Source organism: Dermacentor andersoni, chromosome 5 (genome assembly GCF_023375885.2).
Source record: "Dermacentor andersoni chromosome 5, qqDerAnde1_hic_scaffold, whole genome shotgun sequence".
Classification (NCBI taxonomy): domain Eukaryota; kingdom Metazoa; phylum Arthropoda; class Arachnida; order Ixodida; family Ixodidae; genus Dermacentor; species Dermacentor andersoni.
In genome coordinates this window covers 179,486,207-179,502,342 of record NC_092818.1, presented here as the reverse complement: position 1 = coordinate 179,502,342, position 16,136 = coordinate 179,486,207, and the positions used below count along the sequence as shown (strand labels likewise).

Genomic DNA, 16,136 nt, shown 5'->3' with positions numbered 1-16,136 from the left:
TTCATGATGCTGGCACCCGCCGGGGTTGCTTAGTGGCTGTGGTGTTTGGCTGCTAAGCACGAGATCGGGTGATCGAATCCCGGCGACGGCGGCCGCAATTCGATGAGGGCGAAATGCGACAACAACCGTATACTCAGATTTAGGTGCACGTTAGAGAAGCGCATGGGGTCCACATTTACGCAGTCCCCCACTACGGCGTGCCTGATAATCGGATCGTGACTTTGGCACGTAAAACCCTCTAATTTAATTTTAAGTCATGATGTTGGCGGTAACTAACCACGCGCACGACTAATTACGGCTCATCCTGAAGTTATTACGCCTCGAATGGCAACACTCACTTTCCTGCAATATCCTTAGTATTTATGCCAGCAGGAAAGCGAACGTAAAGCTATTAGGGATCTCTCCCTGTCCGCTCCTGCGTGCGTTAAATGAAGCGTCATACAATTTGGCTGTCAGCAGTTTTCATTGGTTCACGCACTTAAAAGCCACGTCACTTTTTTTCACCGAGTACGAAGCTTAGCTTGTATTCCCTTATTCCGTATGTAGGTTGTACATCGTAGTCATTAGCAGTCATTTAAGCCGAAAACACTGGCCATGCCTTGTAAGTTTTGTCGTAGACAAAAACAGAGAACCTAATCATCCATTATATTTGTTGAGACCTCCATACATACGCTAATCAATAACCAAACGGTGTCACGAACGTCAACTTTTGTTAGCGGTGACGGGTGAAAACTTAGTGCACCATGTAATATACTCATCGGTCGTGCTACGCAGAGTACAGACAAGCTGTCTTTAAATCATGGCACCAGAGTCCGACATGCGGCGTAAATTGTGTGGTGCATGTCGCGAGGTTTCTACAACGTGAAGCACACAGTAGAAGGATCTATTAACCTTGCATGCCAATAATACTGATGTACCCCGAGACCATTATCTGCATCTTACGAGAACGCTCGCTATAAAGGCTCAGAAAGTTGGCTGGGTGTGCAGTGAATGGAGACGCCTCTGCTCAGCTCATAAGCCAGTCTGCGAATCCGTATTCAGTTCTTAGATAGAGTTGCGATAAAACTGAAGCATGAATCAGGTTCAGAGGCGCTGTGCTATTTCTTGGTTGCTAAGTTCAGTCATGGTCGTGCTGTGCACGGCCACATTTATGTACCAGGCTGGTTTGCAGGTCAGGAATTACCTCGAATACGGCCATCAGTCCATAATAACAGAAGTGAAAAGGCGGGACCTCGTGTTCCCGTCAGTGACTGTCTGCAGCAATAGTTGGTGAGTGAGAGTGCTTGTGTAAACTGCAACAGCTACACTGAGCACTGGACGATGCACTCTATAGGAGATTGTAGACAAGGGATTCACATGCGGAAGTCGAAACGTAATTTTGTTTTGACTATGACCAGTCACCTGCTTCTTTCTTAACGATAACTTTGTCTGGCGAGACGGTATTCCGAGAACATATGACTTCACTCGTGAAAACGTGATTGCGTTGGTATCTTTCGCCTTATACACTACACGTTCTGAACTTATTGACAATATCACATGTGACCCTCACGAATCACTCGTAGTGATACAATTTAGATTATGACAAGGGTTGTGATTTTGAACTTTGTGACGGTCAGCTGTGTATAGTTTTGTATGGCATGAGCTGTGTGATGTTAGGGGAACTCATAACAGATCATAACATAATTTGCTTTAAATTGTTGGCTTTTCTTTCAGGATTAACAAAAAGTCTGAGGCTTGTCTCAAGACCCCTCGGCTATGCACCAAGTTTAGCCAGGTATGCTTAAGTATTTCTCTTGTGAAGCTTACAGCTCTGTGTTGCTCAATATACTAATTGAAATTGAACTCTGAATAAGTACATTCCATCCACAGCAATTTGCGGTGGGTCTGTTGTCACTCTGTTTAAATTGAGTGCGTTGTCGAAGGAATGGTGTTTAATAAATAACTGTCAAGAACGGCTTTATATCGTGACATGATGCGGTGGCCGAAGTTTACGACAAAATCTGCTAGATTCATTTTTCTGCTCTTTTGAAGACTCAAGGAGTATTTATCCTAATCCACTGCCTTCCTCTAACTTATGGCAGGAGGTGACGTTTGCAATTTTCCGAGCCCAGTACGAACCAGAGATGCGGGAACTTGTCGGATATAAACCGCAAGAAATTTTTGAATGCCTCATGGAGTCAACCAGCTCCGAGTGTCGGTCGTTCAGCTGCGTTGACCAGTAAGTATTTTAAGTATGTTCGAAAATAACTGAATAATGACTGGTTGAGAAATGACACTCCTATTTGAACCAGGGATCCTTTTGAGACCCGTTCCAGGACAGTATCCATTTACATCAGTTTTTTTTTTTTTTTATATAAACACAGGTAACGGCTGCTTGGCTAGTGGGGGTTACTCAAATTGCCTGGTGACGAATATGAGCTAAAGTATTTATTCAATGTCTAATATGATATAGATATGTGTAGTCTTAAGACATGATGAAATGCAATGGCGGTTGTAGTAGCGCATTTCTTAACGAAAGTGACCTGCATCGTTGACCTCTGGTTGCTTGCGTCACGCAAGAAGATCGTACAAAATACTCGCATGCCATAATTTGCATGATAACTGACAATAATCAAATAGGCCATTTAAAAAGCTTTTTTCTTCTAAATAAGCTTTTTCTCTTATCAATGCAGAGCGTCTTTTTGTATTTAAATGTAACTGAAAGCGGCTATCCTCATAGAAAGTAATGTTTCTTGAGGTTTTAGCAAGTAGACATAGGTTCACATGTCTGCTGTAATAGCTCAGACATAATCGTTCCACCTACATGCCCTGAAAAAGAGAAGCCTGCGCCAAACTTCAAATAAATTTCTTTAGACATTCTATAGAACGTCTGCACATGTGTCACAATGAGTCATTTACAATATGTGCTGCCAGGCGGCCTGTGAGTGCAAGACCTCACACTTTTTGAGCTAGTATCCAGATAATGCATTGCTAACGAAGAAGCCTGCGAGAAGGCTAAACAGTACTTTTTGTAACCTATGGACAGCCTGTACTCTTTGTATTTTTACATAATATTTATTAGATATTGGCTTCTCTAAGCAGCGCCGGCTATTCCTGTTCACATAGAATGGTTACCTACTAAAAGAAAACAACTAGATGACACTGCACAAGAGAAAGGCAGCAAGGATGATGATATCAAACTTGACGTATCATATATATACGTATCATATATTAAGTGAGCTCGAATAGATACACTGAAGACAGAAAGCATTAAGTCAGCGGTGCTGTACAGGAAGCCCCGAGTAAACACGTATCAGCTCTGCTGTAAGAAGCTCTTTCTTCAGAAGGTTAGTTCGTGCATTATAATCTTTGGCCACACGTATATTAAGCACAAGCTTCCTAGCAAAACAGCTGAAAACTAAAATCCGCTGCAGAATGAGATATAATAACTATGTGACTTAAACTCAACAGTTATAATGATTTACATTGGCGGTACTTCATTGGAACATAAAATTTATTACCTCTTTATACAATCGCATTTGCCCGGAATGTGATGTCAGACCCTCCACATGACGCAGAGAATCAGATGAATTTACTTTTGGTAAATGTCGCATGGGAAAGTTATTGTTATAAACACACTAAAAATAACAACCATGCATTCTTTAATTATGTGATTCTGAATTTCAGCATCCGGATAACATTTCTACGTTTGCCTATCATGCTTTGTTACACCATAGACAGTACTCTTTATGGAGGCCCTGACAACATGCTTGAGAAGTGCAGCGCGCCCTGGCTATACGGTGAGTATTTTTTAAAACATCAGTAAGCCGGGTTGATATTACCACGCCAATTAGTTTAACAGCCCAGATAGAGAACGTTCCATGCAATCCACATAATTCTCATAGTGCGCTGTCGTGTTGCAAATATGCTAAACGTCATGTACTGTTTTCATATGGCGCTCTCTACCACAATGTACCACTAAGAAAGATTCACGTTATCTGCAACGCGCTTACATTACCTATACCAAAACAGATGTATTAAATGCGTAAGGATTTCTGTGCTTACCCAACGAAGAAACCCACCCGTCCGTTCTTCCGTGCCTTCGTCCGTCCGTCACGTAAGACTAACACTTGCAAGATAGGGCCCGCAGCAGCTAGCGCATTGACCTTCGTGCTGACACTCGCTTCAACGTCGACACAGCGCACACGAAGCTATCAGCACTCGGCGCACTGCGTCCCCATCACAGATCGCTTTCAAGATAGGGCCCGTGCTGCCGTGCCATGCGCAGCCGCCGCCGGAATACGGCTGATCACGGTTTATAATGGTTCGTGTCGCCGCAGCACTGTCATTTATACTGGTCAGATCAAGTTCCATAGCATTGATAATGCCACCTGGCAGCGGGAAGATGAGAAAGAGGCACAATGCTTGCGTATACTTAGACAACTCACAGAGGAGTTTCCGCGTGGACATTTATTTATACCGCAGAAGTTGACTACGTATCCCAATGTGCTGCGACGCGCTGCTAATCTCCGAAGGACAATTTTGTCATCTTATTTGTTCATCCTGTGACGGACAGTAGGTGCGCTTAAAGTGGCTAGTTTTATGGTTTGATCTCTGGGATAAGCCGGCACAAGTAAAAGGAGAGGTACTAGCCCTCACAAACTCTCACCTGGCTTGGAACACTTCCAACACTGCGATTTAGAAAGCATGCTGATTACCAGCTAGGCTCAATGAAGAAGATGTAAAGAGCTATTAGCGCTCTGTTATGTATGAATTACTGAGTTCTGTACTTTTCTCGAGAGCGTTTTGTTCTTTTCAATACTTCCTGACTTAAAGCACAGAAAGTTATAGCCCGCAACGAATGATGTGCGCCACTTGTCGTTGATCTGGTTGTTGGGTTTGAATTTTATTCATTGCCAATTATTTGCAATTAGCCAATTTATTTGTACTCGACCTGCTTGTCTCCCCCGTTTTCTGCGTATATATATTCTGACATTTTCGACCTAAGTATTTCATAGGGAAAAGAGTAAGAGCAAGCGCCTACTACTTCTGTGGAGTGTGCCGAGAAGAGTAAATATTAGAAGACAGTAAAGCGAGGCAGAACCACTCTCACGTTGAGCGTCGACGCTAATGCGACTAACATTCCAACAATGTAGCGACACGCCGTATTTCCACCGCTGAAATGCTTCGCGTGTGTGTTCTGCAGCCGGACTTCTCTCTCGCGCTTCCCTCTGGACATGATGCGCCATCTAGCGGCGTACCCACGTCGTCCGCGCGTAGTCCCCTTCTCTTTTGGGGCTTCCGAGATCCGTGGCGCTGGTGCGCGCTAAACTTGATAAGTAATCCCTTACTACCCGCAGGCATTCGTGGCGCCACGCTAAGTGTCGCGTTGCTGTGTTTGAGGGACCCGTGTGACACTGGTTCGGTTTCGCCGAACACCGCAGAAATTGTAATGAATTGTTTTATTCAAGTGCGGCTTAACCAGACTAGATTGAGATATTGATCCGAAGGGGCTGAAGTAGGCTAATAATACTGTTCGCATTAAAATACTGATTGTGCCTTCTCTCCCCGCAATGCCTTATAGAACTGCGTATTCGCCTGCGCTTCATCGAGAAAAACACTCTACGTTTGATGAGCTTGCTGCCGTTCCCGGTGTTCGTGCAGCGGCCGCAGCTGTGCCAACCCGAGCGCAACGCCGCCATCGCCTTGGTTCCACAGAAGAGCTACGACATCGCCATAAAGCAGGTTGGGCCACAATACAATACTCAGCGGGTCTTGGAAATTGCCTTTTTTATTTCTGATTTTCCGTCTTTATTACTACTCAATCTGAGGGATAGAATAAAAACAGCATTAAAGCAATGAAGAGCACAAAGGACACACCTAATATATACACTACCCTTGCTCTTCCGAACAATTTACAGGATATTCCGGCTAACTTTAGCGTGAGTTTAATATTATGCAGAAGCCCGGTGGCAGGGTGCGACCAATAGCGTGTTGTTGGCTGTGGTATGGAGTAAAGCGGGAGACACACGGTCCGATTCGGCGTCCGACGCGCCGGAACGGCAGCCGGAATCGAGGTGTTTTGCCGTGCCGAAGCGCCGGATCGGACGTCCGGCGTGCGACAAGCCGGGCAGATTTTCATCGTCCGACGCGTCCGACAACCGCACCGTCGTCTGGCCGCAGCCAATGACAGCGCGGCTGGCATGTGACGTTCTCTGACGTTCCCTGCACGGAGGCGGCGCTGGCTGGCCGGTTTCTCGCAGTGTTTTTTTTTTTTTCCTTGCCCGCTGCAGTTTGTTTCCGACACGAAATACTTACCCGTTCAGTAAACTTATCTCGAATGTGTGCCTGTTATGCAAAGCAGCGCCTAGTACGCTAGCACTAAGCTACTGGCGCGATCGGGAGCCGCGACGCGAGGGCATTTCGCGGGCAGACATCACACACCGACCGTCTGAGCGAGGCTGCTCGCTTCGCTTGCACGTTTGCCCTTCGCAACGACTGCGTCGAGTAAACCAATTGTATTTAATTACGGGCGACCTAAGTGTACAGTGTTAATTGTTTTGGCAAACATAAGCGCTCTTCGACGAGCTCGGGTTGGATCGTAAGCGCCGTCGGCCGCGGCGTCGGCCTAGCTAGGCCTACCGGCCCTATCGCTGGCTGTTAGCGGAGTCGTCAGTGGACAATGCGCCGTCGTGAAGTGTTTTGTCACTCGCAGGGTCATAATTTTATTGACAGTGTTCGCTTAAAGCGAAGCAGTGCTGTGCAGAGTTGTTTATATTGCGTTTCTCGACGTGGCTATGAAGTCAAGCTGGGGGGCTGGATCTGGGCGGAGCTTACGCGCCGCTCAATCTTTCGGGTGCACGCACCGTGTGCTCCGAATCGTCGTATGCCGCACGCCGGAGCATGCGGCGCCGCACGTCGGATCGGACGCGGAATCGTACCGTGTGTCTCCTGCTTAAGTCGCACACACGGAGGAAGGAAACTAAGGAGAGGCCCTACCCCCTCCGCGCGCTAGGAGAAAAGTGTGGCGGAAATGACGTAGTAGGTTCTCATTTTTTTGCTGCTTTTTTTATTTTTTTTGTTGTATGGCCACGCCTTTTGGGCCACAATGGCTGCGTTGTTATGGTTTTGAGCGCTCACACGTGTTGCTCTGGTAGGTTTCGGGCCGTGGCAAAGGTGCTGAGTGGGCGGGTTTGCGTTAGTCACCGTGTCTTGTTGCGCTGTGTTACCTGCACCGTGCTCTGCCAGATGTTGCGCGAGCGCGGCGCTCGGCGCGCGACACCACGCGCAGCGCGGCGTGGTTTTGCGAAAGATGTAAACAAGAGAGGAGGGTGGCCCAAAAGGCAGAGCATCGCCATGAGCAACGCCAAATTCCGGCTTCACTTTTGCTTCACAAAGAGTGACGTCAGGGCCTCTCCTTAGTTTCCTTCCTCCGTGGTCGCACAATTTTTTTTTCTATTCCGCCTAGGGGCATAACAAGTGAAAATGATTTAACCAACCTCGCAATGATTAGCGTTACGGCGAAACGTACAATAAGAAACGCATATAGCATTGCAGGAAAGATCTAATTCAGCACATTTGAACTTCCTGATTCTTATTTGTTCATTTTTTCCTCTGCGCCCTAAAGAAAGTCCGCTTGCGTGCAGCTATCGCGGTGCTCTAAAATGTACCGCCTATGAACGAACAAAGCACGCAGCCCAATGGCACCTTAGAGAGAGCTTCAATCACGGCGCGCAAGCGGGTATTCCATGTGCTATTTTTTTTCTTTTTTCACACTTTGCTAGCTTTGTTTAGGCCACAGAAAATGTTATTACGTAACAAGTACAAAGTTCTAAGCTGCAGATCTAGAGGTTTGCTAGAATGCTCTAGAGCTTTCTTGTTGAAACCTTTGCCCTAAAGTTATTGCTTGCGAAGCTTAATAATTATTTTTGATTAAGTATGTGATAGTCAGAGTGAAAAAAAAAGTCAGTGTCTACCGATAGGCAGCACTGATAGTGATAAGAAAGTATTCGACGACCACCCGAAGTAACGTTCCTTGTTTTATCGGTCGTAGAAGTTACAATAAATGTTCACATCCTAGATAAATTAACAACTATGGTGTTATGCGCACACAGGCCAAAATGAATAGATCTCACTCGATGAGTACGATTTCAATCGCTGTTACAATGCTGGCATGATAAAAAGTGCCGGCAGCCCTGAGCACACGCCTCGTGCTGCCTCTAGCTTCAAAGTGCCTTCGAAAAATTAGGTTACGTGACCCTCAACGTTGGCACGTGGGAGAACCGAACACATGAAGCCACCAGCCATCTCTTGTAGCCCAACACTTTGCACCCGCTGCAGATTACCTCAGAGATGGGTCGTGAGGGCCACTTATGCACGCAGAAACGCCATGCTCAGCCACAGCCGGTCTAGAGGAGGAGGCGTTCGCTCACCTGCACCTCCTCAAGTGCGCTTGAACGCGAGACCTCCAACATTGGGTGTGCGGGAAGCAGCCCTCATCAAGACGCCATTCTTCTCGGCTCACCCTCTCATACTTTTTCTCGCAACCACAGCATGCGGCTCAGGGGGCATGATATTAATGCACTTGAACTTTGTACGGTACATCAGGCTGACGGTAACAACAACAATTAGCCGGTGTGCCCATATAATCACTATCACAATAAACACGTGTGACTTGCTCCATACAGTAGCGAACAACATGTATTTATTCGCGTCCTTGTATAGTGCTCATCCACGGCGGTAGCGCAGTGGCTATAACACTGCGCTGCTGAACTCGAGGTAGTGGGTTCGATCCGGGTCTTAGCGGCTGCATTCTAATAGACCCGCAATGCGAAAAATTCAAAGCCGATTCAGCGGCAAATGCGAGAGAAATTTATTAGTAATACGTCGCACCTCTTTGACGCCCCGGAAACATGATTTAAACCACGTTCACCACCTTGCAAAGTTTTGTTCAGCAGCTCATTCAACACGTCTTGCCTCTTCGAGGAGCGAACTTCAGCTGACGGTTGTCCGGGGCAGACCACCGTCAGTTTCTGCACACACACACACACACACACATACATACATACATACATACATACATATATATATATATATATATATATATATATATATATATATATATATATATATATATATATATATATATATATATATATAAGAACCAGAGAAGAAGGACAACCCAAGGGCTCGAGTTTTGTTAAGCATGATCATAAAAGGCCGACAGACGCTGCAGCCAAAGAAAGCTTCGGGGCAATTAGCTGTGATTGAACTTGAAATGTATGAAATAATAAAGAAAAGGGAAATGAAATTGGACAAAAAGATAACGTGCCGCCGGTGGGAGGCGTACAAAACCTCCGCACTACATGCGCGTTGCACTACCAATTGTGCTACGGCGACGGCTATCAATCCGTCCGCTAATTTCTGTATTCATGTTGACTAGATCTAGCACTGGGAGTGTTAGCCAGCGCCGTTCAAAGTTACGCTGGGTGTATGTTGAACATACACACATATACAGCCCCAGCACACTTGATTTTTTTTTTTTTTTTGAGCGACGCTTTACATCAGGCCGCTCAGCGCCGTCGCTATCGCAAGTGTTTTTAGTTCTGGTAGGTGTTAACGAGCACCAATGCCGACGGCACCGAGATTTGGAACGTAGTATTGTAAAAAAAAAAGCGTGAATACTAAGATCCGGAAACGATAACACGGTTCGCTGTTTTCCTCATACGAATAAATCTATGCCTGGAAGTATTGCAGTTGTTTTAATCATGATTTGTCACTCTTTGCAGCAAACTAAACGACGCCTGCCGTCCCCTTTCACTTCACGCTGTAAGGACTACGTCAGTGAAGGCGTTAAGGATGAGTTCTACGGATTTTCATCTCAAGAGGTAATGTTCAAACATACCTCATTTCACAACAGTTTGATACAGGAAGGAACAACCACAGCTAAAACTCAATACAGTTAAATAAGCACTCAACCGTCCTTATTTTAACGCTTTACACAGAATAATTCAGTCAGCGCAAACGTTCGACGCGAAATATGGTTATGCAGGCAACAAGATTAACCTGGATCTTTCTATAGCATCGTTTCGCTCTTCTACAAGCCGTATATATGTCTCGTTCATGCACCAGTAATCTATATGGCTGTTTATTCAGCAGGATACACTGTAGTGGAGCTGTTCATAAGAAAAAAAGGTTGCTTTAAACAACTACTCCGCTTTCAACGTTGCAGTACAAGGATTGCGAAACGACTTGTTGCAATACTCATATTCGTAGAGTACAGCGTACAGGAACGTTTAGAGGAAAAATTACAGAGTGCGTTTTCTCGCGAGCATTGTGGAAGGAAAGTGCATTTTCTGCTCCAGCAAAAGACTAGGTTTTTCCCTGGCACTTTATTTTTCAGTCATGCACTCAGACATGCTTGATGAAGAAAGAGATGGAACTGTGCAGCTGTCACATGTCGGATCACGAATACTCAGCCACGTTTAAAGGGCGCATCTGCGACTTATTGGAAGGAAGTAAGTGACTCAAGCTTTAGAGGATTTCCATTAGGCCCAATAACTCTAGTGCACGTTATCATATAGCAAACCAGTTTTGTGCGCCTATTGTATAAAACGTTGCGATCGGAAAAAAATATGCCCCAGCAATTTACTAGCTTCCAATTTTTTTGTATAATGGACAGGAATACTTATAGCCACACACTGTACCTAAGGGCGCACAGATTACTTGTTGACTTGACTTCAATTACTTTTCTTACGCATCCTATCAAAACCACAATAATATGGCTAACACTCTTTATTCAGTAATATGCCAATGATGTGCCAACTTAAATGCTAAAGGCTTCATTCACGACGCGCGCCTTTTTACGTGAGCTGCATATCTATTGAAAGGAATGAGAAAGGCTGATTTCTCAACTTGAGAGTAAATTTACTCAAACATGTACCTATAATTCTAGGTTTGACCTGTTTCTTAATAAGAATGCTCCAACAACTGTTGACCCGCCGTGGTTGCTCAGTGGCTATGGTGTTAGGCTGCTGAGCACGAAGTCGCGGGATCGAATCCCGGCCACGGCGGCCGCATTTCGATGGGGGCGAAATGCGAAAACACCCGTGTACTTAGATTTAGGTGCACGTTAAAGAACCCCAGGTGGCCGAAATTTCCGGAGTCCTCCACTACGGCGTGCCTCATAATCAGAAAGTGGTTTGGGCACGTAAAACCCCATAATTTAATTTTTTTTAAACAACTGTTGCTGCAAATTTGGCTCATCCAGAATGAACAATGTATGTATCTGTATTTTGAAAATGACGCAGTAACGAGTGATGACCGTGCCTGCCGCTTTGGCGACTGCGCATGTACCTGTGGCGCACTATATGCGCATCGGGTTATTCTCGATTTTTTAATGATTCCTTGCAAAGCTGATAGGCTAATAGGCTTTTGTGCTGCAGTATTTTCCATATATCTTTTTGTGCTTTGCTGTTCCATACTTTACTGCTCCAATATTTTTCTCAGGCTTATTCTTGAGCAGCTACAGTTTATCCTAATTTGGAAAACGCAGGGATAAAAAAAAACATATAAATGCCATTGTAATTTTTCATAACCTGCCTCAGCATTACAAGAGCTGGGCTACAATGACTATCAGTACCCAGAACACCAGGTAATAACGCTTGATAATAACGATAATGATGATGATGCGCAAAAGAAATGCATATAGAATCAGTCGCCATGGCATTTTACCGGCTGTTTGTCGACTTTTATTCCAGACAACTGCTGGAACGCTGCATACAAAGCAAACATATTTGAACTGTGCATGGATCAGTGTCGACCATCGTGCGAGTAAGAAGTTCTTTTATCTTCCTCTATTAATTTGAACCCTACTGGGAACTGCACGGTAGGCTGGGGAAACACAGAAAACAAAATTGTGCAGGTCCAACGCAGATATTCGAATCTATGTGATACGGTTAATTAAATCCTGTACACCAAAATGCAGTTCACCCACATGTCTTAACTTTCGTCTTATGCACTTTGAATGTATATGTTTATCCACCGCAATGTTAATAACTTCGACATTCAGGAATTCTTTTTTTATCTTTATGGACTGCACCGCTCACAAGTCCCGCCCAAATGCAAACACCCAATTAGGCGGAGGCATAGTGCGGGACGACTACGCAGTGATGTCACGAAGACGAATGCGATGTACGAGTCTGTTTGAAGGAAGAATTGTAGTTGCACGTGTCTGTACAAAGGAGAACCGCACTTATCTAGTTGCACATAAAAATTGTACCGCCATTGTTTAACTGCGGCATATGCACATTCTGGATGATTGACCAAAAGCAGGCAGACACCCAGTGGCCCATACCAGACTGATAAATCATTGAAAATAAGGTAAATGAAGGGACCATTGTACATATTGCTCCATTTCATTGACAAACACTTGTGCTTTATAAGTACCTGGGAGCCGTCATTACTTGTTCAGGTTATTTTGCAGAACGTCCTATTCTTGTTTTCCAGAACAGAGGCATGCTTACTCGCACTACATCATCGGTCAGCGTATACGCCATTTAAGACTATTCGCTGGTACTCGCACTCGCTGCACCTATAACGTTCGTATATATAGTAACAAAAAATATCCGCCGCGATACTGATCGATCCAGCAGATGGCAACCACGCCAAGAAATCGGGGAAGTACGCAAGCAAGGTTCGCTTTAATGGCATTACTGACTCAAACCACAAATTTAATTAGCTGAAACTTATTAGCATGTCTGTTACAAAGAACTCAAAGATATCGGCCGCGACATTGAGCTTAGGTGGGAGCACCGTGGCCGCGTTAGCGTGGCTGGATGGCAGAGGCGCGCATTGAAATGTACACGGCGGCACTTCCCTGTGGGCTATTTCGGCCGATTGTTTGGCAATGAAACGCACTGTCTGCAGTGAAGCGATAATATATTGCTCTTCAATGCCAAATTTTTACACAAAACGCACTGAACATTCCTACTATATGTGATCGGTTCGCAAAACGCAGTTTCTGCTCCGCTACATTCATGATACTTTTTGTTCGTGTTCCACTTGCTTCCTGCTCATTCTGTAGGCGCTGTGGTTGTGCAACTCAGCTTTGTGCTAATCTCGCGCTGGCTATAGGATTGCCTGTATTGCTGTACAAATAAATCAAAGTAGCTAGTTATAGTGACTCTACTTCACCAATTGTACGCATAAATAATTGCCGTTTAGCATTTTTAAAAATATTTTTCAATCAGATACAAGAAATTTACTAAGTTTAGTTAAAACAGGTGCGTCACCATGAGTGACTGCGCTGACGCTAGATCACCAGGTGGCTTCACATGCGTTTTTTTTTTCTTCGGGTGGCACTATAAATGTAGCATATTTTAGCACAAGTTTTGTTTTTGAATTATTACGTGCATTATAATGAGACGAAAAATTTTTAAGAAGCAACTTTCTTACGTTGTTTTCTTAATCTGTGAAAATAATGACCGCTACCTTCGGTCAATCTAACGACAGCCCGATAAGTAGTTCGTTAGCCGCCAGCAACTGAATCTTATGACGTTCTGCGTCTTGAGTGACTACAATGTTACACATGATCCTCGTGTAACAACTCTATTTCCACTTTCCCTTTATAGCAGATAATCAAAGTATCAAGGCGCAAAAATTAAACATGACAAAAGGGCACCTCAGGAACAGCTAAGAATGGTCGCATAACCACGTATATTGAATCCGCGTACACTTCAACACTCTAAAACAAAAGAATAGCAATATATCTGATAGCCTTGTTTTATTACTGCGTTATTTGTTATTTACCATACTGTTAGTACTAATAGAAACTACAGTATAACACACAGAGTGCAACACCTTGTTCGATACAGGAATATTATATCGCAATTATCCTTTTGTAGAAAGCACTTGAAGTCGTAGTAGAAAAAAGTCAACTGAATCACAATCTACGACGATTTCTGAACAAACCCTGTTCCGCTTGAATTAACACCATCAGTGGAGCGTCATTCTGTCATTGCCAATGATATTACCTTATATCACTTTTTACTTTAGGGACATCGCTTACGACAGCCGTGTCACGGGTATACGGCCTATTGCGGTGAGTAGTGTGAGCTGGGTGCAATTCATTCGCCCTTATCTATACATTGCTCCTTGATTGGAAATATTTTATTTTGTTTCAGAAATCCAATGGGTCTAAGGAGTAAGTGCACTAATCAAGATAAAAAGTACACTCGTAAATATAGCCGTCAAGGCACTAATCCAATTATGTTCTCAGAACAGCATACGAGCTCACTGTAAGATTCGCCACGGACAGCGTAGAGCTGGTGACGGAGCAACCCAGACTTAGTGTAAGTGTTTCCGGTACCTGCTCCTCAAATGTCTGAGCGACAAATGCATGAATTTTTCTTTACACGCGTAGTCAGTCAACAATGAGTCGCAATCGGGCCCTCTTAATGTTTATGATAGTGTCAAGCAACTCCTAAGTTAAACGTTACACATTCTACTTCTCCATCAGAACCTTTTCACGTTTCGTGGCTTGTACAAATAAGATATGTGTTCTTTTTATTTTCCTTAGGTGATTGAAGTCTTCGGCTACATTGGCGGCTATCTAGGAATATGGCTTGGGTTTTCTTTACTTCAAGCCCTCGAGTACTACCACAATTTAATCAGGCGGTAAAGCATTTCCCTATCTATTTAAAATGTTATAACAATAAGGGTTCCGTGGCCCATTCAATACTTAGCAGATAAACGTTTGCAGAGTGTTCAGCATCAAAGAGGAAGAGAGAAACACTGTTCATACATGCTTGCTTTATTTCATTTTAGTCTCTTTTTTTTCCAGGAAATGTGCAAACTGTCCCTGGCTTTCACGCAACGTACAACGGAAGAGTGCAGACACACGGAAACGTTCCAACGTAGAAGGCAGAATTACGGGCATTTTTTCGGTTTCCAGAACAGAGCTAAAATGACTTTTTTGTTAGCGATCTTAAACTGCTCTCGTCCACAAAACGAATATAAGTAATTTATGTTTCTTAGGGTTGCATCTACGTTTGGAAACTGGTAGCACGGAACCGTCATGCCTTTCATCGCCACACCTACGACTTTGTGGCGGACCATCCGCTTCGTATACGGGAGGCTGTGAGTAAGAATTCCGGTGCCATCCAATTCTTTGTCCCTGGTTTTCTAAAGAGAAGAAATTCCCCTGGTACGGTATTCAGCAACTTGTGAAAATACGCGCCTCGAAAGAGGCCTCAATATGTTATCTCGTAGTGGGGTCTAATGGCACCCTTTTTCTGCCTCAGGTTTACAGCATCGCAGTAGAGCATGCGCCGCGGTTGGGTTGCGTGAAAAAGACCGGGACCACCAATAAAACCGTCCACTACAAAATAAAAGCGCGCTGCCGTCTAGGTGCTCGGCGATTACGGAACATCAGTGCTTCGAAAAGGCAGCATCCCGATTACCTGAGGGCGTACCTTCCTGTCAGGTTTTTGGTATTCTGCATGAAAGTTTGACACAATAAACACGGTCGCAGACCCCGTTTACTGGTATTTATTTGGGCCCGCGGGGTTTCCAAGGGCGTTTAAGTGGCTCCTGCTGCTTATGTAAAGGTTTCACTCTGAGAAACTCGACTGTCGGGCAAGCCTCTGCACGTTTTACGCAAAAGAGTATACATGCCTCGCCTGTGAAATCGGCGAGATCATGTGTGTCGCTGTGAGGGAAGCGAGCGCCGAAGGAGGAAGGTGCCTGGAGGTGGAGAAGAAAATCACACGCCGGTGAAAGTACGGAGGAGCACCCTGAACGAGCGGCAATGCAACGCCACCTAGAGGGAAGTCTAGGTCGTGTTGAGCGAAACGGGAAGGAATGTTTTATTAGAATGTTTTATGAGAATGTGAAGACGTCTACCCAGCGCTAGATTTAGGCACCACTGTCCTCCGTGAAGCCCTTGGGTTCAGCGAGAGGAGTTGAAAAGTAAACATGTCCGCAATAGGCATTAGTAAGAGGCGATTGGAGAATTTGTGGAAGAAAAGTAGGGAAACGACAAAGAACGGAGACGTACGCGGCGCCCCCTAGGTGGCTTGAAAACCCTCGTGTTGCCGGGTACCCGCTCACGCGGCTGTACCCGGCAACGGGTCGGCTCACAGTTTGGCTCGAGATCT

At 44.8% G+C, this 16,136-nt stretch overlaps 1 protein-coding gene and 2 long non-coding RNA genes across 3 annotated transcripts; all 3 read left to right on the top strand.

Annotated features, from left to right (window-relative positions):
- Positions 1 to 1,011: 1,011 nt before the first annotated feature.
- On the top strand, positions 1,012 to 10,504 carry LOC126532210 (uncharacterized). The gene is made up of 7 exons (XM_055070569.2): positions 1,012 to 1,269; positions 1,708 to 1,774; positions 2,082 to 2,221; positions 3,601 to 3,779; positions 5,564 to 5,724; positions 9,768 to 9,866; positions 10,382 to 10,504. Exons 1-7 carry the CDS (start codon positions 1,073 to 1,075, stop codon positions 10,502 to 10,504), a joined length of 966 nt encoding a protein of 321 aa, XP_054926544.1. The 5' UTR covers positions 1,012 to 1,072.
- A 1,227-nt stretch (positions 10,505 to 11,731) lies between these two features.
- On the top strand, positions 11,732 to 14,192 carry LOC129384836 (uncharacterized). The gene is made up of 3 exons (XR_008612465.1): positions 11,732 to 11,811; positions 14,035 to 14,080; positions 14,163 to 14,192. It is a non-coding gene; the product is annotated as an uncharacterized lncRNA (long non-coding RNA).
- On the top strand, positions 14,188 to 15,503 carry LOC126532441 (uncharacterized). The gene is made up of 3 exons (XR_007599793.2): positions 14,188 to 14,330; positions 14,558 to 14,655; positions 14,822 to 15,503. It is a non-coding gene; the product is annotated as an uncharacterized lncRNA (long non-coding RNA).
- Positions 15,504 to 16,136: the final 633 nt, after the last annotated feature.